Here is a 24,607-nt window from a genome sequence, read left to right as displayed (position 1 = left end):
ACAAGCACGTGGGAACGAACCAGCTGACAGTGTGAAGGAAGCACGTGGTGGTAAACACATTAGCCACAGCTCAGATAGCTTGAGGTCGTCCCAGAAGACTAAAGTATGTGTGTGTGTGTGTGTGTGTGTGTGAGAGAGAGAGAGAGAGAGAGAGAGACACGCGCGTGGGTGTGCGCGTATCAGGCCCGTATGCGGACTTCCACCGCTGGTTAAAGTTACAGACGGGGGTTTCACAATCTCCTGATTTTTGCCCGTCAGGCTAAATTACTCGGTATTTATTCTTCTTTCTTCTGGTTCTGATCAACACCGGAAGTGGTTAACATCATGAGCTCGCGACACGCGCTACTTTTATACTCACATTACGTTTTTTTAACCGTCACCTGCACCTGACAGTCTAAACTGCGGGAACACGCTCACGACCCCCGTTTCCGGTCGAAAGTGGGCGTGTCCCGAAGACGTCTTAAATTAGCGGGCCGCACCGGAACCAGGACCTTCCGCGATGTCGACCAGCGACGTGTACGACTGCGTGGTGATCGGGGCCGGGGTCCAGGGCTCCTTCACGGCCTACGAGCTGGCCAAGCGGCGGAAGAGGACGGTTCTGCTGGAGCAGGTGGGTCGGGCCGCGGTGTCGGTTCCACGTCCGTGAGTCCAGAACAGTTCATAAAAACATGAACCGAAAGGTTCCCATTTAAATAAAGACTGTAACTCCGTCATAACAAATCAGTTCAAACAGAATCGATCCTGTTTTCGCGCCACTAACGAACCGTAAACATGTTTTATTGGCGAGGCCGCTGTCGGCCACCAGGGGGCGGCAGCGCGGCCACCAACAAGTCCATGAACTCCTCAAAGTTCGTCCTCTCGTCTGCTAGTTTAGCACGCGCAGCTAACCCTGAAATGACCCCGAACGTCTCCGCCCTGATCCAGTTTCTGCTGCCCCACACCCGGGGAAGCTCCCACGGCCAGACCCGGATCATCCGCAAGGCCTACGAGCAGGACTTCTACATTCCCATGATGCACCAGGCCTACCAGCTGTGGGCCCAGATGGAGAGGGAGACGGGCGTCAAGCTGTACAGGTGGGTGGCGACCCGGCCTGGGTGAGCGCCAAAACGACGAGGAAACGGCGGAACGGTTGCTATGCTAACAGCTAGCTCAGTCATGCGAGATCAAGGTTCGCTCCAGACTGTAAAGGAACGTCAGGAATAAAAGCTTCTCCGGACATCCTCTTTTATTACAGGACAATAACAACGGTAATAAAGGTTAGCTATCAACAGGCAGCTCTGAACATCATGCTAACAGTTAGCCTGCGGTCAAGTTCAAACTAAACAATCAAAATCATGATGATGCGATGGCCTTTGATCTCTTTGATCTCCTCCCCCTCAGGCAGACAGGCCTGCTGGTCATGGGGCCGCCGGATAGCCACGCCTACCAGCAGACGAAGGCCACCATGCTGAGGAACCAGATCCCCCTGGTGCCCCTGAGCCGGGGCAACTTCAGCCAGCACATCCCCAACGTCAACCTGCCGGAGGGCAACGAGGCGCTGGTGGACGTCGGCGCCGGGATCCTGTACGCCGACCGTGCGCTGAAGACCGCGCGGGTACGGGTTCAGGCCGGTTGGCAACGCACCACATGCTAATGCTAACATGTGGAGAGGGCAGATAAGCGGGGTGACGAAGTCCAGCCCTGTTAATCATCACTCGCTGGAGCTCCACGGATGAAAGCACCAATGTGGAACCAGGCTTTGATGTGTGTAGCCTCAGCGAACGTTAGCGCAACCGCCGCCGTTTAACAAAAGCCTGAAAGAAGATAAATGTTTTCTGATTTGCCTGAAATTCCGGCTCTTTCTGAGTGGGGCAGGAGCAGAGCCGCCAAGTAGCCGCCGGCTATAAATCCACATTAGCCGCTTCTGTCGGGAGGCAGCCGAGGAGAACCGGCGCCGTGTCAGCGCGGCGTTCTGGGTAGTGTTCCGCCGTTAGCGTCCGTCGAGCCCAAACAAAGCCTCCTTTATGCTAATTTATGGGCGGGGCCATCGTAGCACGTGTGTTTGGGTGGTTAGCCAAGGTCGGCGTGTGCGTTCGCTAACTCTGTGACTCCTCCCCTTCACCCGCCAGGATCAGTTTGAGAAACTGGGCGGGGTCATCAGAGACAACGAGGCGGTGACGGGGGTGGAGCCGGGCGCCGTGGTGACGGTGACCACCGCCGCCGGAGTGTACCGAGCCAAGAGTGTGGTGATCACAGTCGGAGCCTGGGCCAACAGAGTTCTGGCTCAGACCGGACTCCAGCTGCCCCTGGAGGTGTGTGTGTGAGTGTGTGTGTATGAGAGTGTGTGTGAGTGTGTGAGTGTGTGAGTGTGTGTGTGTGTGAGAGAGTGTGTGTGAGAGAGTGAGTGTGTGTGAGAGTGTGTGTGTGAGAGTGTGAGTGAGTGAGTGTGTGTATGAGAGTGTGTGAGTGAGAGTGTGTGTGTGTGAGCGTGTGTGTGTGAGAGTGTGTGTGTGAGAGTGTGAGTGAGTGAGTGTGTGTATGAGAGTGTGTGAGTGAGAGTGTGTGTGTGTGAGCGTGTGTGTGTGAGAGTGTGTGTGTGAGAGTGTGTGAGTGAGAGTGTGTGTGTGTGAGCGTGTGTGTGACGCTGGTTCCTGCTCCAGGTGATGAGGATGAAGGTGTGCTACTGGCGGGAGAAGGTTCCTGGAACGTACGACGCCAACAACCGCTTCCCGTGTTTCATCCTGACGGAGGGGGAGGAGTCTGAGCACCACATCTACGGGCTGCCGTCGCACGAGTACCCGGGTCTGGTGAAGGTGGGTGGAGCCCCGGTAACCACGGAAACACGCTTCAGAGGAGGCGGAGCCTAGTCTGAAAAAGGAAATTGAAATATAAATTTACCTTTATCGCCATGGCTACGGTCGCTAGCGGCGCTAGCCTCTGCGGTAGCGTCCTTCCTGTGGACCCGCAGGTGTGTCACGCCGGTTCCTCCCGCGCAGGTGTGCAACCACCTTGGCGTGAGAACGGATCCGGACCAGAGGGACAGAGACGCGTCCGAGTGGGACGTGGAGGTGCTGAAGCGCTTCGTGGCCCGCGTGCTGCCGGGCCTGGTACCAGAACCTGCCGTGGTGGAGACCTGCATGTACACGGTGGGCGTCACCTGTATCCGAACACGAGAATAGCTTCGTGGTTTCAGCGAGCGCTAATTCGAGCTAGCCTGCTGGGCTTCCTGTCGTTGTAGATGACGCCCGACAGTCACTTCGTGCTGGATCGACACCCCGCCCACAGCAACATCGTGATCGGCGCCGGATTCTCAGGTACGGATGGGCTCGTTAGCGGGATTAGCCCACGTTGCTAATCAACATCAGCCGCGGCAAAAGCGGAGCGAAGTGAATCATTTGCTAATGATGCTAACAGCTAAAAATACTTTACCTGCAGTCGCCTAGCGGGGCAGAGTTAGCATTTTTCCCCTTGATTTCCGTCTTTTTTCTGATCTTCATGAAATATCAAAGAAAGATCAAAGAAAAAGGTTTGACGCTGGTTAGCGCCGCGGCGTTGACGACGCCCCCTGGCGGATGTCGCCTTAAGCGAGTCGGAGAAGTTGATGGATGTTCCTCCTCCCCCTCGCCGCCCTCCACTCGGTGCGTTTGTCATCAAAGCCTGACACAAGTGCTTTAAAGCAAGTGCCACGGTTGCCATGGTGACAGTCACCCTGCGGGCTCGGCCGTGTTGAGCTTCTCTGCACGTGGCGAGATGAGAATCCGCAGTCGCCACATCAAAGTCGGGAGGGACTTTTGTCAGGCGGCGGCGTGCGGCGTCCCTCGGACCCGCCCACTTTTGCCGTCTGCCCGTAGCAACAAGCGGGCGTTGCATGTTCCCGCCCTGCCGATGCTAACCGTCGCTTCGACCTCTCGCCCCCAGGTCACGGATTCAAGTTCGGGCCGCTGATCGGGAAGCTGCTGTGCGAGCTCAGCCAGGGGGAGGAGCCGTCCCACGACCTTTCACCTTTCCGGATCGCACGCTTCCGCCAGAAAATCAAATCCGCCCTCTGAAGCGGGAGCGACGAGCTAAACGTGCGCCGCGGGAGCCGAGCACGCGAGCTAACGTGCCCGTCACCTGCTGCGTCCGGACCCCAGGGTCACGTGGTGCCGCTCGTCCTCGTTCCCGCCTAATCGGGGCTCTGTGATTGGCTAATAAAGGACGGCGTTCCTCCGTTTCTCCCGTCTCTTCCTGCATCACCGAGTTTCCGTTGCTGCCGATGAGCCGACGGTTAAAAACACATCAGCTCTGGAGCCGCCGGCCCGTCGCCAGGCGCCGTTACCGGTAAACATCTTAATCACCAATCAGACGGCCCATTAGGAGGAGCGCCGCGCCGCCATCAGCGGGAATGGGAAAATTATGCAGCGGAACGACGGCGACGGCCGATCGGCTCAGACGGATCCTGGAGAGCCATTAAGGAAACGAGCAGAATTAAAGGACATCAAAGATGCTAACGCGGGTGGTCAACAGCCAATGATCACCGGCGCCGCTGACAAAAGCGCTAACGCGTTAGCGCAGCAGAGGCGGTTCAATGTTAGCATCTCCGCTATCGGACCCTCTCCTGATTAATGGGCTAGCTGCTAACACGCTTAGCTAACTGGTAGATCACTATCAGTGTCAGTGCTAACGTTAGCGGGCTGGGATCCAGATTAGCGAGGCTCAGGATGAGGTGGTACCAGGTCTGGACCCCCGCCCCCCCTCCTGGGGCAGCTGAGGGGCTGTCAGCTGTTAGCTCGACATGAGGTCAGAGGCATGGGGGGGGGGCATTTGGAAGGCTAATGAGCTCGGCAGCGATCCATCCGGGAGAGGAACCATGGCGGCCGGAGCGAGTTCCCACAGAAGCTTCCTGTTGACCCCCCATCAGGAGGCGGAGCTTAAAATGCGTCTTTAGTCGGGGGAAAAGAGAAAAAAAAAAAAAATTTTCCCTCTTTTGTTTCCCCACTAAAGAAGCATTTTCACTCAGAAATCCCAAAGTTGGGTCTCGGAACGTCAGGAATGGTCAGGTTGATCCGGGTGTCGCGGTGTCCTCGTGACCACGGCGAGATCTAATCAGTCATCTGATCAGAGGCTGATTCTCCAGGTCACAGCGTCCAAATATGAGATTAAATATTGATCAGTGGCCACAGATTCAATCGCGACGCCCTTCAGCTCCGGAACGCCGCTTTGATCTTCAAAGGAAGCTAAAACACAGCTGCTTCAAGACGACGACATCTGGAGTTCCGTTTCCTCCCACGTCACTGCGACCTTCAGGAGTCGCTGGGGTCACGTGGTCTTTGATCTGTCCTTTGATGGCACAGCCAGACCCCTCCCACTGGGGGAGGAGCCACTGGGGGGGAGGAGCCACAGGAACAACTACACCCATTTTAAGTCTTTAATCGACGCGACTTTAAAAAACCCGATTGTTGACAGCGTGTCCGGTTGCCAGGCAACAGGAGACGGAGGTGATCAAAGAGAGGGACACGCCCACGGCGCTTAAAACAACCACCAACGTTTATTTACAATATATTAAACTGTGATGCAAATATTCAAAAGAATCAGAACAAGTGGTCAATCAGCAAATAAACACCAGACTCATAAATACGTGAAGGCAGCTAACGAGACGCCGCCGCGGCCCCACGACCAAAAACACCCCAAGGAAACGACAAAGCAAGTTTAGCCCCGCCCACAGCTAGCCCCGCCCACCCCCGATGATGATGGGATGGACGATGGCGTTCCCAGGTCGTCCGCGAAAATCGGTAATTTTTGCTAACGAGACATTAAAATAATTTTTTTTTAATCCCGATTATTTAGTAAAAATAATAAACGTCACGGACACAAACGGGAATACTGTCGGGATTCAACCCGGATTTTATTGACTGAACTTCCTGCACACCAGCTCACACAACGTTCAGAATCCAAAATACCGTTTTCCCGGCGTCTTTAGCAACGATCCATCATTAGCAAAGTTTGTGCGCTAGCTTTAGCGTGTTTCCTGTTGACGCAGCATAATTAGAGCGACTACCGCCCCCTGCTGGTCCGGAGCGGCGTCTTCCATCCCTGAATTCCGGATGAGTTTTTCCTGTTTCATCTACGAGTGTTAAATTAGCATTAGCATGTGTTTGTTTTTAAATTAAATAAAGTCGTGAAGGTGCGCGAGACGAACGTGTAGAAACGACAGGAAACCAGCGGCGAAGCCACGCCCCCCCCACGCCTGACGGCAACAAAACGGAAAAAAAACCGGCGTCGCTCTGCGGAGGACTGACGATCCTGAGACGACCTGCCAGGAAAAGAGAGTTTGGAGTTCTGGTGCGGACGAGCGGAAGAAGAGAAGAAGAACACTTAAACGGCAGCCGTCCCGGAAAGGATCCGAAGAAGAAGAAGAAGAAGGTCTGGACGCCTCCCAGCACGCCGGCGCTCGCACACACGTGAACGGAGGCTTGTTTTGGCAAACGGAGGAGATGGAGACAAAGACGGAGTCTGTCGTCATGACAACCTCCAGTTCTTTGGCTCAGTGGGACCACACTGGCGGCAGCAGGAAGTGGCGGCAGCAGGAAGTGGCGGCAGATATCGAGGCAGCGGCGAGTGTTCGTGGGGGGCGGGACTACGACGTGGGCTCGTCCTCGCCGTCCCTCAGATGGCCGCTGTAGCGGTATCGGGAAAGGTAGCCCCGGGTGGCCCCGCCTTCTTCTTCCTCTTCCTCCGCCTCTTCGTCAGATCTGTAGTGGCGTCTGAGGGTGGGGGGGCTGGAACAGAAGAGGGGGGGGGGGGGGGGGGGGGGTTAGGGTCGGAGCTGAGACTCACAGAAGCTACATGCAGCAACGTGCAGTTAGCACATGCAGCCGTCGCGTGCTAGCAGGTGCTAACAATGCTAACTGGAAGTGTGATGTGGAAACACACGGATAAAACGGAGTCGGACCGTCGACCCTCAGGGGCCCGAAAACTAGGAACCGGCGTTACTTCCTGTCAACATGCAGCTCTGGCGGCTAAGCTAGCTGCTGGAGCTCGATGCTCATTTAGGAACGTGGAACCGTCAGGAGGAACGACATCTCAGGAGGGATCTAACGTTCCGGGTGGCTGAGCGTTCCGAGGTTAGAAGGAAGCGGAGGAGGCTCCTGGTTAGTGCTCACGCCGTGCTCCACCACCTACTGAGGCCTCAGTCGCTGTCGGGCCGGTACAGGTACTTCATCATCACGTTGTCCACCTTCTTCTTCCGGTTCTTTTCCTCCTTCCTGGTGGCTGGTTTGCCCTCGCTCGGCTGTCCGGACTCTTCCGGGCCGGATGTCTTTGGACCCGGGAACCGCTTCACGCTGCTGCCGCTTCGGTAGGAGATGGTTGAGGCTCCGGAGCTGGAGGAGGAGGAGGAGGAAGAGGAGGAGGAGGAGGAGGAGGAGGAAGAGGAGGAGGACTGCTCCCTTCTCCTCGACTTCTTCTTGCTCTTCCTGGACCCCCTCCTGGAGCTGCTCCTGGACCCCCTCCTGGAGCTGCTCCTGGACCCCCTCCTGGAGCTGCTCCTGGAGCCGCTCCTGGACCCCCTCCTGGACCCCCTCCTGGAGCTGCTCCTGGAGCTGCTCCTGCGATGACGCTCCTCACTTGAGCCCTCAGAATCGGAGCTGTGGCTCCTCCTCTTCTTCTTGTTTTTGCTGCGCCCCCCCCCGCCGTGGTCGGTCCTCAGACAGTCCACGGCGGACGCGGACCTCCTCAGGCTGCTGGCGGGACGGGGGGCGTCCTGGCGCTGGCCCGGCGGCTCCTCCTCCCCCTCCGAGTCTTCCAGGCTCTGGCGCTTGAACTTGATGGGCTTGAAGCTCAGGACCTCGTTGATGGCCTTCTCCAGGTCCGGGTCCAGGTAGTTGCGGTGACTGACGGGTTTGACGTCCCAGTCCTGGACGGGGTCGCCGGCGGCCGACGGCGACCTGGCCTGGGGGGGCGGCATGGAGACGCTCCGGCCGGAGGCCGAGTGGGGGCTGCACGCCGACCCGTCGGGGAACGCCGCGCTGCGCCCGTCGTCCAGGCCGAACTCGCTCAGGCGGCAGCTGCGCGCCAGCGAGACCTGAGACCCGGCTCGGCTGACGCTCCCGGGACTGCGGCCCCCGGACCTCCTGCTGAAGGCGGACCGGCCGTCGCTCTCCGGGCTCGGCTCCAGGCGCGTGGAGTTCCGGCTCGGAGCGAAGGACTCCTGGTCGTAGTTGGACCAGCGGCTGTCCAGGCCCTTCCGAGCTCGGCTGGTGGCCTCCGAGTAGGCCTGGGACACCACGGACTCGGCGTCGCAGGCCGTGTGGGACTTCCTCCTGGAGGGGGCGCCATCCTGGACCTTCTGGAACGCCGTCCCGTCCTCCGGGTCGGCGTTCTCCCTCAGGGCGCTGAACAGGGCGTCCCGGCCGCCGTCGGCGGGGGGGCGTTTCCTGTAGCTGAGGGAGCTGCTGACCAAGGCCGACCTGCTCACCTCCACCTCCCTGGCAGCCTTCTTCACCTCCTTCCAGTCCTTCCCATCTTTCCCATCCTTCTCTTCAACATTACAAGCAAATCTAGAGGGAAACGACAGCAGGAAGGACGGAGGGAGAAAAGATGAGAGATGAGAGTACTGATCCACCGGATCCATGGAGGATCCATCGGATCCGGTGGATCCATGGAGGAGGGAGACCAGAACAAAAGGAAACAGGATAAAAGCAGAACGTTTTGAAAAGAACTGAGAAAACGGACAGATGAAGAAGAGGAGGAGAGAGGAGCACCGGGAGGAACTGGGGCTCCAGCCGACCCCCACAGGTCTGCGGGATCTACTGGGTCTGCTGGATCTACTGGGTCTGCTGGATCTACTGGATCGACTGGATCTACTGACCTGGAGCTCTTCAAGCTGCCGTCATCTGAGAGGTTCTTGGCAGAACCTTTGGACAACCAGGACTTGACCCCGTCCACACGGTCCTCCACCTCCGAGTCCGAGTCCCCCTGACTGGGAGGAGTCAGACAGAAGAGTCAGCAGGAGCAGAGAGGAGGAGGAGAGGAGGAGAGGAGAGGAGGAGAGAGGAGAGGAGGAGGAGAGGAGAAGAGGAGGAGGAGAGGAGAGGAGAAGAGGAGGAGAAGAGGAGAGAGGAGAGGAGGAGGAGAGGAGGAGAAGAGAAGAGGAGGAGGAGAGGAGAGAGAGGGGAGGAGAGGAGAGGAGAAGAGGAGGAGAGAGGAGAGGAGGAGGAGAGGAGAGAGAGAGGGGAGGAGAGGAGGAGGAGAGGAGAGAGAGAGGGGAGGAGAGGAGAGAAGAGAGGAGGAGAGGAGGGGAGAGGAGAGGAGGAGAAGAGGGGAGAGGAGGAGAGAAGAGGGGAGGAGAGGAGGAGGAGAAGAGAGGAGGAGAAGAGGGGAGAGGAGAGGAGGAGAAGAGGGGAGAGGAGAGAGGAGGAGAGGGGAGGAGAGAGGAGAGAAGAGGGGAGGAGAGAGGAGAGGAGGAGGAGAGGGGGGGAGGAGAGAAGAGAGGAGGAGGGGAGGGGGGAGAGGAGAGAGAGGAGGAGAGAGGAGAAGAGGGGAGAGAGGAGAGGAGAGAAGAGCAGAGGAGGAGGGGAGGAGAGGAGAGGAGAGGAGGAGAGGGAGGAGAGGAGAGAGGAGAGGAGGAGGAGAGGAGAGAGAGGGGAGGAGAGGAGGAGAGGGGGGAGGAGAGGAGAGAAGAGAGGAGGAGGAGAAGAGAGGAGGAGAAGAGGGGAGAGGAGAGGAGGAGAGGGGAGGAGAGAGGAGAGAAGAGGGGAGGAGAGAGGAGAGGAGGAGAGGGGGGAGGAGAGGGGGGGGAGAGGGGAGAGCAGAGGAGGAGGAGGAGAGGAGGGAGGAGAGGAGAGAGGAGGAGGAGAGGAGAGAAGAGAGGAGGAGAAGAGGGGAGAGGAGAAGAGGAGAGAGGAGAGAAGAGGGGAGGAGAGAGGAGAGGAGAGAAGAGAGGAGGAGGGGAGGGGGGAGAGGAGAGAGAGGGAGGAGAGGGAGGAGGGAGAGAGAGGAGAGAGGAGAGGAGGAGAGAGAGGAGAGGAGAGAGGAGGAGGAGGAGAGAGAGAGGAGGAGGAGAGGGAGAGGAGAGGAGAGGAGGAGGAGAGGAGAGGAGGAGGAGGAGAGAGAGAGGAGAGGGAGGAGAGGAGGAGAGGGGGGGAGGAGAGGAGAGAAGAGAAGAGAGGAGGAGAGGAGGAGAAGAGAGGAGGAGAAGAGGGGAGAGGAGAGGAGGAGGAGAAGAGGGGAGAGGAGAGGGGAGGAGAGAGGAGAGAAGAGGGGAGGAGAGAGGAGAGGAGGAGGAGAGGAGAGGGGGGGAGAGGAGAGGAGAAGAGGGGAGAGGAGAAGAGGGAGAGGAGAGGAAAGAGAGGAGGAGGAGAGGAGAGAGAGGAGGAGAGAGAGGAGGAGGAGAAGAGGGGAGAGGAGAGGAGAGAGGGGAGAGGAGAACAGGGGAGAGGAGAGGAAAGAGAGGAGGAGGAGAGAGAGGAGGAGAGAGAGGAGGAGGAGAAGAGGGGAGAGGAGGAGGGGAGGAGAGGGGAGAGGAGAGGAGAGGAGGGGAGGGGAGGGTGCAGGTTAGAGCCAGAGGAGGAACCTGCTCCTCCTGTGTTAGTCTTGGAGCCTAGAAAGGGTCACTGGGGGTCAAAGGTTAGCGTGCACTCAGACATGCCTGCACACACTTCCTGTTAGGACAGACTCCCTCCTGGTCCAGCAGGCAGCAGAACATCTCACAGGTGAGCGACCCGACTCCAGCGGGACACCTGGGCTAACATGCTAACAGCTAACGGCTCCACATTCACCTGGACACCAGGTGATTCCGACGTGTTTCTGCCTCGCCGTCACCACACGGATGAAGGCGGCGCCGACTCATTAGGCGCCGCCGGAGCCCGGCGCGTGAGCGGCGCCGTGAAATTAAGTTGTTAGCTTAATAGACACCAGAGGGGCGGCGCCGCCCGGAGAACCGGGTCCACGTTGCTGAGCTAGCTGCTAGCATCTCATCAACTTCTGGGTCTCGGGAGGAGACGGTGCTGATCCCATCATGCTCCTGGTTGCTATGGCAACCTGGTGACCTAAACAGGGGCGTGGGGGCCGCTTCTGTTTAACCGCGCGTTAGCATTAGCTTCCATGCAACCCTCGTCTGTTTTATTATTCCCGGATCTGAGAACTTTTTTTACTGCGGCTGGAAAAATTCCTTAAAGATGTGAAGAAGGAAACGAGGCCACGACGGGAGGGGGCGGTGGCTAACGCTAACAGAAGCTAGCATTAGTTAACATTAGTTAAAGCCGATGGGGGCCTGAGGGGGGCAAACAAAGGCAGCGGCCAGCGGACGCTAATGGCCTGTGACACCTGGCGCCGCTGGTCGTACATCTCTGCTCCACGCCGTTACGTTCATCATTATCCGTATGGATCCTCGCTCCGCTCCGCCGAGCCGCTCCGCGTCCCGGGTCTTTACCGGCACCGCTGCTTACGCCTCAGATTTATGGGACCTGGCGGGCGCCGCCGTTATGGGCGGGATTTGACCCCGTCACCTCCTCCCGTAGGATGATCCTGCTGCCGGACCCACAGCTGCACCAGATGTTAGCGCAGAAGAGAAGCTGGGACTGTCAGGCCAGGCCGTGCACGTCAACATGCACGCTGGCAGTGACGCATCATCCTGCAGCTGCCCCCCCCCATAGGGAGTCACCACAGCTTCTAGAGGATCACGTGACCACGTGGACGAAGCTCAAAGCTGCGTAACATCTTTGAACAGATGGATGGAGGTTTATTGAGTGTGTGTGTGTGTGTGTGTGTGTGTGTGTGTGTGTGTGCGTGTGTGTGTGTGTGTGTGGGGGGGGGGGTTAAAGGCTGCAGGGCTCCGCGTCACCCCCAGCAGAACTGGAACAAACCAAAGCTCCTCACGTTCGGTTCTGCCTTCTCTGATATTTTGTCACCATGTCCTGCAAACTAGCGACGATGACGATGACGAAGACGAAGACGAACGAGAGAAGAAAAACAGTTACAAAGGAAAAAACCTGGAAAATGATCAGAGTTTCCAGACGTGACTGTTGAGAGTCCAGAGGCCCCTCGGTGGGGGGGCAGTTTAAAGCAGAGCAACTTAACAGGAAGAATGTCTGCTGCAGAAACAGGAAGTGATGTGGCTAGCCTAGCCTAGCCCAGCCTAACATAGCCTAGCCCAGCCTAGTCTAACATAGCCCAGCCTAGTCTAACATAGCCCAGCCCAGCCTAGCGTAGTCTAACATAGCCTAGCCCAGCCCAGCCTAGTCTAACATAGCCCAGCCCAGCCTAGCCTAGTCTAACATAGCCTAGCCCAGCCCAGCCTAGTCTAACATAGCCCAGCCCAGCCTAGCGTAGTCTAACATAGCCCAGCCCAGCCTAGCCTAGTCTAACATAGCCTAGCCCAGCCCAGCCTAGTCTAACATAGCCCAGCCCAGCCTAGCGTAGTCTAACATAGCCTAGCCCAGCCTAGCATAGTCTAACATAGCCTAGCCCAGCCTAGCATAGTCTAACATAGCCTAGCCCAGCCTAGCATAGTCTAACATAGCCTAGCCCAGCCTATCGTAGTCTAACATAGCCCAGCCCAGCCTAGCGTAGTCTAACATAGCCCAGCCCAGCCTAGCGTAGTCTAACATAGCCCAGCCCAGCATAGCCCAGCCTAGCCTAGCGTAGTCTAACATAGCCCAGCCCAGCCTAGCCCAGCCTAGCCTAGCCTCGCGTAGCCTAGCTCCCCTGTATGGAGGCCCCCCGTCCTCTGCAGCTACCTGTTGATGAGGTCCTCGTTGTCGTCGCTCTCCATCTCGTCCTCGATGGCGGCCTGCAGGTCTCCGATCCGTTTGAAGGCCAGCTTGAGGTCGGCCTGCAGGCTCTGATTGGCTGCCTCCAGACTCTCGATGTCCATTTCCTGTTGGGACACGAGGGTCAGCTCACTGACGCCAGCGGCGTGCTAACGCGGGCTAACGCGGCGCTAACCAGCTCGTGCTTCTTGCGGCTAGCTTCCGCCTCCTTCTTGGCCAGCTCTCCCATCTCCTCCTTGACGTCCCGGATCTGCCGCTGCAGCCGCTTGTTCTGCTCCTTCTCCCGGTTCTCGCTGTTGCTGCGCTGGTCCCGTTCCTCCGTCAGCTTCTCCATGTTCTCCTTCAGCCGGGCCACCAGGCTCTGGGGGAGGGAATGACGGTCCCACACACAAGTTAAACACCTGGGAACACCTGGGAACGCCTGGGAACATCCGAGCAGCTCCGATCGCTGCTGTCGAGGTCCCACTGAAATATTCAAGCTCTAAATCTGAACACGCCTGGAAACGCGGATGATTAATGAGGAAACCTGGAAGACCGGCACGGCCAGGATCACGTTCAGATTAGACTTCCGGTTCCCGTGGAGATTTGAAACCAAACTGGAGCGCCGGCGATCGATGCCGGCGCTCCGAGCGAAGCAGGGAAGAGCGGCTTGATTTGGATTATTCATGTATTCAGAGAGCCAGGAGCAGGTTTCCAGTCGATAAACCGTCTCCGAGGTAGACTCCGAACATTCCCGACACGTCCGCGGATCAAAGCTGACGAGCAGCAGGAAAAGGGACGGCCCAGCGTGGGGGGGGGCACGTCCCTCCCCAGCGGAGCACCGGCAGCCAGGAGGAAGCTGCGGGAAAATCCATTGGTTCCGCGGCGTTCCTGATGATCCCACCTCTCCGGTGGGGAACCTGGGTGGCCGCCGCTCCGACTTCAGCAAAAAAAAAACGGAAAAAGCTTTCGCCACGTTTAGCCGAGGACGAACGCCGCCGGAGACGAGTGGGCGCCGTCTTCCGTCTCCTGGTAACAGAGGCTGCGCTCAGGAAACCGGGAACGCTCGCTCGGAGATCCGGAACACACAAAAACTTCAGCTGAACTTCAGGGGCATCAGTTTTATAAAGGAGCGTTTCTATTTTAAGGGAATAAACGGGAACGTCCGGCGGGGCTGCGTGACCTTTTCCTCCCCCTCCCTGACCTCTGACCTCTTCCCGTCTCCCGGCACGCGCCCCCACCTGTGCCGAATACTCACCTCCAGGCGTTTGACCTGCGTCTTCTCAAACTCCAGCTTGCTCTCCAGCTCCCGGATCTTGGCCTCCTGCCGGCTGACCAGGGACTTCTCCACCATGGACTGTTCCTGGAAGTCCAGCTGGCTCTGGAGGGCCTGGAGCTACGGCACAGAGAGGCGGATCAGGACAACGGGAGAGGGAGCGTGGAGTTCCTCAGGGCCCCGTGTCCCCCCCCCCCCACCACCACGTCATTCCCTCCTGAATGACATTAATTCCACACAGGGAATGTGCCGAGTCAGCAGAACTTTTGGGAACGCCGTAGAAGGTGGCACCCTACCTTCTCCTGGACCTCCTGCTTCTCCTTCAGGGCCTCCTCCAGTTGGGCCTGGAGGTCACTGATCTGAGCCAGGTTCTGAGCCGACTGGAACCAGAAAGAATCGGATTTAAAAACCCAAACGGAGAAACTCCTTAGAAGGGCCGGTGCTGTCCCGGACCTGTGCCACCGCGGCCTTGTGCTTCTTCATCAGCTCGTTCAGGTCCTCCTGGTCCTCCTCCATCCTGGACTGGAGGTCGTTCTTCTCCCTCTGGAGTCGACTCAGCTGCTCCTCCAGCTGAGGGACGGAGACACGAGGAGATGAGAAACTGCTGCAGGACCAGCAGGACCAGGAGGACCAGCAGGACCTGCAGGACCAGGAGGACCTGCAGGACCAGGAGGACCTGGAGGACCTGCAGGACCAGGAGGACCAGCAGGACCTGCAGGACCAGGAGGACCTGCAGGACCAGGAGGACCTGCAGGACCAGGAGGACCAGCAGGACCTGGAGGACCAGCAGGACCAGCAGGACCAGGAGGACCAGCAGGACCTGGAGGACCAGCAGGACCAGGAGAACCAGCAGGACCTGCAGGACCAGGAGGACCTGCAGGACCAGGAGGACCTGCAGGACCAGCAGGACCAGGAGGACCTGCTGGACCAGGAGGACCTGCAGGACCTGGAGGACCTGCAGGACCAGGAGGACCTGCAGGACCAGGAGGACCAGCAGGACCAGGAGGACCAGCAGGACCTGGAGGACCAGCAGGACCAGGAGGACCAGCAGGACCTGGAGGACCTGCAGGACCAGCAGGACCTGCAGGACCAGGAGGACCAGCAGGACCTGGAGGACCTGCAGGACCAGCAGGACCAGGAGGACCTGCAGGACCAGGAGGACCAGCAGGACCTGGAGGACCAGCAGGACCAGGAGGACCTGCAGGACCAGGAGGACCAGCAGGACCTGCAGGACCAGGAGGACCAGCAGGACCAGGAGGACCTGCAGGACCTGCAGGACCAGGAGGACCAGCAGGACCTGGAGGACCTGCAGGACCAGCAGGACCAGGAGGACCTGCAGGACCAGCAGGACCTGCAGGACCAGGAGGACCAGCAGGACCTGGAGGACCAGCAGGACCAGGAGGACCAGGAGGACCAGGAGGACCAGCAGGACCTGCAGGACCAGGAGGACCAGCAGGACCTGGAGGACCAGCAGGACCTGGAGGACCAGCAGGACCAGCAGGACCTGGAGGACCTGCAGGACCAGGAGGACCTGCAGGACCTGCAGGACCAGGAGGACCAGCAGGACCTGGAGGACCAGCAGGACCAGCAGGACCAGGAGGACCAGCAGGACCAGGAGCCTCATTCCTGGATCTTTTATCATCTTTATCATCACGTCCGTCACATCCCAGCAAACGTTTGTCCTCCTCAGCTCAGTCACATGATTAAAGGCTGCGATCAGAGCGGGGGGGCTGAGGGGGGGGGGGGGGGGGGGTGACTAATGACCCTCAACAGGCTAATGAAGCGGACGGCGGCGGGAGCGAGCGGCCGATTCAGATTTATTCCCGTTTCTATTTTTACGGAGCTGAGATGAAACTCAGAACTGGAAACAGCCGGAATCTGGGGCAACGTTCCCGTCCCACGTCCACGCCGGCCCGGCGATGGCGGCGGGACGCCGGCGGCGGACGTTAGCATACAGAAGGCAGCTGGCGGCTCCCAACCTCCCGCCAGCACAGCTAACAACAGCCTGTCGACCCACTCTGTGGCTCCCTCCTCCTTTTCCTTTCGCTTTGGCGGGAAAATAACAAGGTGTCGGGAAAATACGCGCAGTAATTTCCTCGAAAACGCTGCAATTACGGCGACGGAACAGCGGAGAACTGCCCACGCCGTCCCGGAGACGCGCCGTTAGCATAACGTCCTCCTTCTTGGGTTGTGGGAGATCAAATAAAAACCTCATTTGTCAACATTTACACACGCTCCCTGATCCTGCTGACACCAGATTAGCATTTAGCGTTAGCGTCACCTGTTGAAATTAGCTTCTTTTGACCACCGAGAACGTGCTAAATGTGATGTTTGCTGCCAGTAGGTGGCGCTGTGAGTGAATAAGGGCGTGGTGACAGGTGTGAAAGGGAGGCGGAGACTCCTGACGCCATGACTTAGCCGCGATGCTAACGGCGTTCAGCAGGGGGCGTGGCCTGAAACTGATCTGAGCAACTAGGATTTATTTAACAACGCCGAGAGGAAAAAAGCTTCCGTCATCTCTCCGACCTGCAGCTGTGTCAACTCAATTATCTTTAGCCTCCACCAACGCCGCCTTCCCCTCGGGAATATGCAGTCGGAATGTTCGGAATGTTCAAGGTGCCGAGTCAATTAAATCAGACTGTTTGAGCCGCGGAGACGTTCCCAACCAGCAGGAGCGGAAGAATTCCACCTCCGTGGCTCCAAGTCAGCTGGAAACACGGCGAGAAGCAAAGAAAAGGAAGGCTGATCAAAAGCCTGGGAGCAGATTACCATGGAAACGGCCCTGTCAAAGGATGGGAAAATATTAAGGTGGGGGAGAGGAGGAGGGGGGAGGAGAGGAGGAGGGAGAGGGAGGGGTGAGGGAGGGGGAGGAGAAGGGAGGGAGGGACCTGATGCAGATGCGGGACCTGGAGGGAGGGGAGGGGGAGGAGGAGGAGGAGGAAGAGGGAGGGAGGGGGGAGGATGAAGAGGGGGAGGGAGGGAGGAGGGAGGAAGGCTAGGGGGAGGGAGGGGGGGAGGATGAAGAGGGGAGGGAGGGAGGGGAGGAGGGGGGAGGATGAAGAGGGGAGGAGAGGAGGAGGGAGGGAGGGAGGGGGGAGGATGAAGGGGGGAGGGAGGGGGAGGAGAGAGGGGAGGGGGGAGGGAGAGAGGAGGGGTGAAGGGGGGGAGGGAGGAAGGGGGGAGGAGAGGAGAGGGAGGAGGGGGGGGGGGCAGGTGTGTCCTCCAACCCTTGATGTCTGACTGAAGGACGCCCCCCCGCCCCGACACACATTCATTTGTGCTGCTGCAGCCTCCACGACACAACCATCAGAACCAGGACCAGGACCAGGACCAGGACCCGGAGTAGGACCAGGACCAGGACCAGGACCAGGACCAGGACCAGGACCCGCACTGACCGCCTGCTTGGCCTTGGAGATGTCCTCCATCTGGACGTGCAGGTCTTCGATCTCCACCTCCATGGACTTGCGGGACTTGACGGCGGCGGCGCAGGTGAACTCCGACTCCTCCAGCTGGAGGAGGGAACGCACACCGTTAGGCCACGCCCCCGGGGCCTCCTGCATTAGCCCCGCCCCCTGCTCCAGGTGAGCTCACCTGGTTCTTCAGCTGGGCGATCTCCCTCTTGCTGGGGGCGTTGTTCTTGATGTGGTCCAACATGATCTGAGCGTCCACCAGCAGGGCCTTGGTTCTCTTCAGGTCTTTCCTCAGACGCCTCTCGGTCTCCACGTCCCCGCCCCTCACCTGTGGAGACAGGTACGGGTGCTGACTGGGCGTGGCCCAAAGGCGCCCGCCGCCATGATGGTGCTCAGACGCACCCTGTCCTCCGCCGACAGCAGCTTGGACTCCAGCTCCCGCTTCTCCTTGGCCACCTTCTGCTTCTCCTCGTACTCCTCCTCCAGCTGCAGCTCCATCTGCTTCAGCTGGAAACACCAGTGGCACCCGTCAGTGGCGGCTCTGGGGGCGGAGCCTACGGCAGATCACCGTGGCAACGCCCCCCCCCCCCACGTCCGTCTGAGCGTAGCACCCGCTAATGGTGCGTGGGCTAACGGGCGCTCGGCGGGGACGAGGCCGCGACAGCACGGGCGGATAAACAAACAGACGACGGCGTTAATCGGCGCTAATGGCGAGCCGCCGCCCACCTGCGCCCAAACACTCGTCCCGTTAGCGCGGCGCCGCGGCCCCGTCGCCGCTAAAACAGCTTTTAACATTTGACTCCGCGAGTGCGATCCAACAAACAGAGGTGGGCGTTTGTTCACCCGTTAGCTTCGCTCGCTAACAGCGGCGTGGGCGTTAGCGGCCGACGCTAACGGGCTAGCGCGGCTCCTCACCTTCTTGCTGCAGGACTGGCGGACCTCCTCCACCTCCTCCTCTTTGCTCTCCACCTCCTTGGCGTGCGTCTGCCGGAGCCGCTCCATCTCCATCTCCAGACGCAGCTTGGCCTGCTCCAACATCTGGATGGAGCCAGCCTGCTCATCCAGCTCCTCCTCCTGGTCCTTCACCTTGGCCTCCAGGTCCCGCATCTGCTTCCTCACCTGGAACAGGAAGTGGGCGGGGCGTTTAGAGGGACGCCAAAGGACGCGGCGCTGACCGGAGGACAGAGACCTTGGCCAGCGAGGCTTCGTCCTTGGACTCCTGCGAGTTCAGGTCCTGCAGCTCCGCCTCCAGCTGGTCCAGCTTCAGGTTGAGGGAACACATCTCCAGGTCCTTGTCCTGCGGGGCGGAAGGTCGGGAACGTCAGGAGCAGCACGGAAGGTCGGGAACGTCAGGAGCAGCACGCCATTATCACAGCGGGACGCCGGCTGGGTCACGACCGCGTGGCGGGTCCCAAAATTAAACCAGGAGACTCACGGCGACCTCCTGACCTTTGAGAACGGCTCACGGGAGTTGCGATCGAAAGGTCAAAAGGTCAACCGCGGTCCTCACAAGGACTGAAAACCAAACGGTGGGTGAGGGTGAAAACGAGGAGGAAGATCCCAGACCTCCAGCTGCTGTCGGAGGCCGAACACATCTCCGTCAGCATGTCCTTCTCCCGGGACAGCTTCTCCCTCAGAGTCCTCTCTCTCTGGACCTCCTCCTGGGCAGCACTCAGCTCGCTGTCAAACCTGCACACACACACACACACACACACACACGCACACACACACACACACACACACACACACAGACACACAGGAGTGCTTAAAACCATCTGAAACCTCCAGTCTGCAGGTTTCCCGTGTGTGCGCGTGTGTGTGTGCGCGCGTGTGTGCACGTGCGTGTGCACGTGTGCACCGACCTCCTCTGCTTCTTCTCCAGGTCGTGGTTGCGGCTCTGCTGCCCCTCCAGGTGGAGCTTGGTGTCCTGCAGCTCGGCCGTCAGCCGCTGCGTCTTCTTCTTCAGCTGCTGGACGTTTCTCTGGGACTCCTCGTTGTCGGCCTGCAGGTCGCTGATCTACACACACACACACACACACGTGCAGGTGTTTCACGGCGTGAGAAGCGCGGCGGCGGCGGCGGCGGCGGCCTCACCCTCCGCTCCAGCTGCCGTTTGTTCTGCTGCTCCAGCTCCAGCTTGTCCTCGGACTCCTGCTGCAGCCTCTTCTTGGTGAACTCGATCTCCCTGATGGCGCGCTCGTACTTCAGCCGCCACTCGCCTCCTGGGCACCAACACGCACGCCGTTATGCTCGGACGGCTTCTTCTCCGTCAATAAAAATTCATTTTGTTCCGACCCAAATCCCAAAATGAAACGCGCCGATTCTCCCGCATCGACCCGTGATGGGGAGCAGGGACGGCGGCCTCTGAAGCCCGTTTAAAGGTGGGCGGGGCTTGTTTTAGAATTAACTGACATCATCGGCGCCCTTCCCGACACTGACCGCTGTCGTCGTCCTCCATCTCTCCGTTCAGCTCCGAGGCCCGGATGAGTCGGGCCTCCATCACCTCCATCTCCATGGACTCCATCTGTTTGCTCACGCTGTCGAACTTGGCCTGGCGGGCGAGAGGAGACGAGAGCGTGAACCATCCTGGATTAACCCGGATTACAGCTCGTTGGCATCATTTCCTCATTCAGGATCTGGTGTTGATGTGCTGCCTCTAGTGGCCACCCGGGGGAGCGCGCCCTCCCCCTCAGGAGGGGGTCCAAACGGCCCCACGAGGGTTTTTTGGTTATGAATGAAAAGATTCTTTGAGCTTGGAAGAAATAAGTTGTGAGACTTTGTACAAAGGAGCAAAGTGGTGAAAAATTCAGTGCTGTTGGATTCCTGACTGAAACATTTTAAACGTGCCAAAGCCCAACTCACACGGGGGGGGGGGGGGGCAGCGCTGCCTGGCGTCGCCTAAACGGCGTGTTCAGTGGACGAGGGCCTGATCATCAAAGACTTCCCTAAAATGCTTTGAAATCATCAAAGAATTCCCTAAAAGTGCTTTGAAATCATCAAAGACTTCCCTAAAGTGCTTTGAAATCATCAAAGACTTCCATAAAATGCTTTGAAATCATCAAAGAATTCCCTAAAAGTGCTTTTAAATCATCAAAGACTTCCATAAAATGCTTTGAAATCATCAAAGAATTCCCTAAAGTGCTTTGAAATCATCAAAGACTTCCATAAAATGCTTTGAAAGCTTTTAAACAAACTGGAAGTATCTGCCTAAAAGCTCCTGCTGCCCTCAGCATGTAAACAGTCTCCATGCTAGGTTGCTAAGGCATTAGCTTCCCAAAGTCACCACTCAACGGCGACGGACTTCGGTCCATCGAACGATCGATATCGCAGCAGAGGAGCAGCCTGCCCCCCCCCCCCCCAGGCCCATGATGCTTTAGGGAATTCCCAGCCTGGTTTTTCCACGGTGTGAGGGGGAATGTCGTGTTCCTGTGCCGTCCCACCTGCAGCTCCTTCAGGTCCTTCTCCAGCCGAAGCCTTTCGGAGGTTTCTGTCTCCAGCAGCTGGGAGGCCGACTCGCCGGTGTTCCGCTCATCTGCCAGCTCTGACGAGAGCTCGGAGATCTGTCAGGATGGGCAGGCACACACACACACACACACACACACACACACACACACACACACACACACACACACAGCGTCAGTCTGGATCCACACGATGACCTGAGAAGTTCCCGGGAACAGAAGGAAATCCGCTGACTCCATCGGAGGGTGAAGTGGAACTCTGATGTGTCCTGATAGCTCCCAGAACTCCCAGTGTGTGTGTGTGTGTGTGCACGCGTGTGTGTTTACCCGGCTCTCCAGACGGTCGCTGTTGAGTCTCAGCTCGTTTCTTTCCTTCTCCACCTTCTCCAGCTTCTGTTTGAGCTGCTGAATCTCCTCCTGCCGGGAAGAGAGACGTCAGCAGATGGTTGAATTAATCGGCACCAAGAAACAAAAAAACAGTCAAAAACTCGGGAGAAAAGCGAGTGAAAATGTTTTATTCATTTCTAAAATATTCTGCTGGCGTCTGTTTGTGACGTGAGCTTCACGCTACGCTGAGCCGCTGTGCTGTTGGCGGGGGCCACGTGCACCTGAAAGCCACGTGCACACTCACGTCTTTGCCGCGGATCTGCTCCTCGGTCAGCTGAACCTCGATCAGGGGCCTGACGGTGGTGAACAGCTTCCACCAGGGCCAGCCCTTCACGCCGCGGTTCTTCTTGATGTTCTTCTGGATGCAGCGGATGGCCAGGTCCTGGATCTGACGGGGGGGGGGGAGGTCAACCAGAATGCTAACTGTTGCTAACTGCTGCTAGCATTCTCCTGAGACGGACGAGATGACTCCACAGCTAGCTTGTGGTTAGCCTGATGATAACCTTTAGCCCGAGGGATCACGGAACGATCATGACTGACAGCTGAATTCCAGGTGGCGCTAGCATGGCGCTAACGACGAGCGACAGCCTGACAGGCCACGCCCACACGGTTGCGGTGTTACAGTAACTGCTGCCGGCGGGCGACGGTTTAATGAGGGAGAGCGGCGGCGGGCGTCTCCACCCGCCGCCGCTCTCCACCGTTCATGAATGTCAAAGACGCCGCGTCTTCAAAGCAGCCAGACGAGCTCCTCTGTTTGCCCCCCCCACCCCGCGCTTCCCCTCCTCTCTTTCCCAGAGAACTTTTAACTCTGGCAGGAAGGAGAGGAAAGTCCCAAAAGCCGGTGAAGAGAGCAGAGAGGGAAGAATCCACAGGCTCGACTCGGAGGAGACGCTACGCAAACGTGCTTTGATGTTCAAGGACACGCTTGCTCGGCGCCGCTGCCGGACATCAAAGAGCAGACGCTCGCCAACACGCTCCTCACGTCGCCTCCGATCGGGCCGCTCCGGACATGAAAGACGGAGAGCTGGAGAACCACGCGGCTCCAGCCTCGGCCCGCCTCCGCCGGCGGCCATCTTACCTTCCTCTTCTTGAAGGCGTGGCGGGCCAGGTAGCCTCTGCAGGCCGCCTGGAACAGCGTGATGTTCCTCCTGGTCTGAACGTCGCGCTGCTCCTCCAGCCGGGACAAGGTCGCCGCTCTGAAGAAGACCTGCGGGGGGACAGGACGCCCGGGTCAGCCGGTTCCGAACGGCGGCGAGGACACAGCGGTCACGCCGACAAATATTTGTCACACGGAGGAAAAAAAACAAAGTTTTAAACCTTCGCCGCATCTCTGGCGCGCCGACAGAATCGATGCGCATCTCCGATAAAGGAGCGGAGGAATGGACACGTGCCAACGCGGCACTTAACAATTTCACAGAACAGTCAATATCCAATCACTTTGGACCGGCTGCCATGGCAACGGGCCCAACAGCGGCAGGTAACGAGGGGAGGGTTCGCGATGGCGGTGGAGGAACGCCGCGTCCTCCCGCGTGCCCACGAGCAACGCTTCCACGTCTAAAATGCTTCGGTCCCGCCTCCAGACACACGTGTTGCTTATTGATGCGTTCCTGACTGGGATAAACACCCAAACATTTCTCCGGAATATTGGGAACACCGACCCGGCGTTCCTGTGAGAACTTCAGGAAGGTTCGCCCCCACGCCGAGGCCGACGCCCCCACGCCGAGGCTGACGCCCCCACGCCGAGGCTGACGCCCCCACGCCGCCACGATCTCGTGGACAGGCCTGTCTGTTGCTTCCTGACGGGCTGTTCCTTGATCATCTCGGAGAGGCGGAATCTGGCAGCCGGGACGCAGACACCAGAGATGATTTAAACGGGAGCGGCGAGGACGCTGAAGGTGAAGACAGAAGAGGGGGCGGGGCCCCGCGGGCCGGCACGCAGCCTCCGGCGTCGGAGCTGTAGCCGCAATAACTCAGACTTTAATTATGTTTTTAATTAAGGCTGCTGGATGACGACCAGCTCGTTGGCTGGTGACGGCGGCGCCGCTGCTCACTGTCATCCAGCTCTGCTGCACATCCCATAATGACATCAGCAATCACCTCATCAGTGGTAAATATCTGCTCCCTCTCCTTGTGGAGGTGCATTTCTCCTCCTTCACCCGGGGACCCTCAGCAATCCTGAGATATTTGAACCTTGAACCTTGAACCTGCTGGCCAGAGCGCAACAGCGCCCCCCCCACGGTGCCCGGCGGCACTGCGCCTGCGCGTCGGCCCAGGTGATGCTGAAGCTCCTGGAGGACCTGTTGTGCTCACCTTGCTCAGGCCCATGTGGTAGCTGCTCTTCTCCAGCTCCAGGGACTCCAGCAGCTCCTCCACCGCCTGGAAAAACAAAACCCAGAAAAGTCAGAAACCAGGTAAACAAAGCCACGGGTGTTTGCGTCGTCATGACCTCGCCGCCTGGAGGACGGTGCCTCGGCGTCATGGCAACAACACTTCAACAGCTCATGCAAACGCCTCCCTCTAATGTGCCTCTGGAGACTTTAGAGGACAAAAGAAGCGAGGCAGCGAGGCTCCTCGGGTCGTTTTACCTGAGGAGGCATCAATATTCAAGACAAATGTTGTTTTCAGAGACACGGAACAACATATGAAATTTAATGAGCTTCAGAGTCGGTGGAAACAGAGGAAGGCGGCTTCCTGGTCCTGAGGAGAACCCGTCGCTCCCCGAGGCTCCAGCATCTGTCCCTGCAGAGGTTTAGAATATTTTAGGGGTTGTTTTACTGCTGGATTTGCTCTGCTGGCGGGAACAGCAGGAGGCCGCCGGCGCCGTTGAGAGGACGTGACAGAACCGGGCCGCCGCTGGAAAAAGAGCCGAGACATCTGACAGACCCGGATTCTCCCTCCAATTACGCGCCGTGCTTTCATCCGTCATCCCGACAAACGGGTCCCGCGAGTTCTCCTGCCCGTCCACGATCACCTCTAAACGCCGCGGCGCCGCCGCCGGGTTCACTTTAATCTAAAGAGCAACGCCGGGACGACGCCGCGGAGCAGAGAACCGCGAGGCCGGACACGGGAACACGGGGAGGATCCAGACGTGGGCGCGGAGGCTAATCGCTCCCGTAGACTTCCTGAACGGAATACAGAAAAGAGCTTAATCACACGCTCAGGGACGCTCCGCAACCGTTCCCACCCTCGTACGGCAGGAACGGAAAGATAATGAGACGGGAAAAAGTGGGAAGAGATGAGAAGAATGGAGGAGGAGAGGGGAGGGAGCGCCCTTCCTCCTGCTGGTAATTAATCAGTACAGTATGCTGCCAGCCTGCACAATCATAATTAATTACACACAAGAGCGCTCTGGGAAGAGGACGGCGG

At 58.6% G+C, this 24,607-nt stretch overlaps 2 protein-coding genes across 2 annotated transcripts in view; one reads left to right on the top strand and one right to left on the bottom strand.

Annotated features, from left to right (window-relative positions):
• The first annotated feature begins 451 nt into the window (after nucleotides 1-451).
• Nucleotides 452-4,193, top strand: pipox (pipecolic acid oxidase). Its single transcript, XM_003978427.3, has 8 exons — nucleotides 452-610; nucleotides 925-1,073; nucleotides 1,381-1,594; nucleotides 2,109-2,291; nucleotides 2,640-2,792; nucleotides 2,976-3,125; nucleotides 3,218-3,293; nucleotides 3,898-4,193. The coding sequence occupies exons 1-8, from the start codon at nucleotides 500-502 to the stop codon at nucleotides 4,026-4,028; spliced, it is 1,167 nt and encodes a 388-aa protein (XP_003978476.2). The 5' UTR covers nucleotides 452-499; the 3' UTR covers nucleotides 4,029-4,193.
• A 2,404-nt stretch (nucleotides 4,194-6,597) lies between these two features.
• The window catches only part of myo18ab (myosin XVIIIA b), a 38,408-nt gene continuing 20,398 nt past the window's right edge, over nucleotides 6,598-24,607 (bottom strand). The window contains 23 exon segments of the mRNA XM_029844375.1: nucleotides 6,598-6,737; nucleotides 7,141-8,516; nucleotides 8,828-8,938; nucleotides 12,696-12,835; nucleotides 12,904-13,089; nucleotides 13,966-14,103; nucleotides 14,280-14,363; nucleotides 14,437-14,553; nucleotides 17,379-17,492; nucleotides 17,575-17,721; nucleotides 17,796-17,900; nucleotides 18,309-18,512; nucleotides 18,583-18,690; nucleotides 18,960-18,994; nucleotides 18,997-19,082; nucleotides 19,256-19,410; nucleotides 19,488-19,615; nucleotides 19,833-19,944; nucleotides 20,834-20,953; nucleotides 21,182-21,271; nucleotides 21,486-21,629; nucleotides 22,320-22,448; nucleotides 23,552-23,617. Coding sequence (XP_029700235.1) covers nucleotides 7,148-8,516; nucleotides 8,828-8,938; nucleotides 12,696-12,835; nucleotides 12,904-13,089; nucleotides 13,966-14,103; nucleotides 14,280-14,363; nucleotides 14,437-14,553; nucleotides 17,379-17,492; nucleotides 17,575-17,721; nucleotides 17,796-17,900; nucleotides 18,309-18,512; nucleotides 18,583-18,690; nucleotides 18,960-18,994; nucleotides 18,997-19,082; nucleotides 19,256-19,410; nucleotides 19,488-19,615; nucleotides 19,833-19,944; nucleotides 20,834-20,953; nucleotides 21,182-21,271; nucleotides 21,486-21,629; nucleotides 22,320-22,448; nucleotides 23,552-23,617 — 3,888 coding nt within the window. The 3' untranslated portion in view covers nucleotides 6,598-6,737; nucleotides 7,141-7,147.

Source organism: Takifugu rubripes, chromosome 11 (assembly GCF_901000725.2).
Source record: "Takifugu rubripes chromosome 11, fTakRub1.2, whole genome shotgun sequence".
NCBI classification, from domain to species: Eukaryota; Metazoa; Chordata; class Actinopteri; order Tetraodontiformes; family Tetraodontidae; genus Takifugu; species Takifugu rubripes.
This window is presented reverse-complemented; position numbering and strand designations above follow the sequence as displayed.

What these genes read in the sequence shown, in the direction of transcription:
- pipox (XM_003978427.3), top strand. Translation starts at nt 500, where the DNA reads ATGTCGACCAGCGACGTGTACGACTGCGTGGTGATCGGGGCCGGGGTC. An exon ending in AGTACCCGGGTCTGGTGAAG is followed by an intron (nt 2,793 to 2,975) that starts GTGGGTGGAGCC and finishes CCTCCCGCGCAG; the next exon opens with GTGTGCAACCACCTTGGCGT. An exon ending in TGGAGACCTGCATGTACACG is followed by an intron (nt 3,126 to 3,217) that starts GTGGGCGTCACC and finishes CTGTCGTTGTAG; the next exon opens with ATGACGCCCGACAGTCACTT.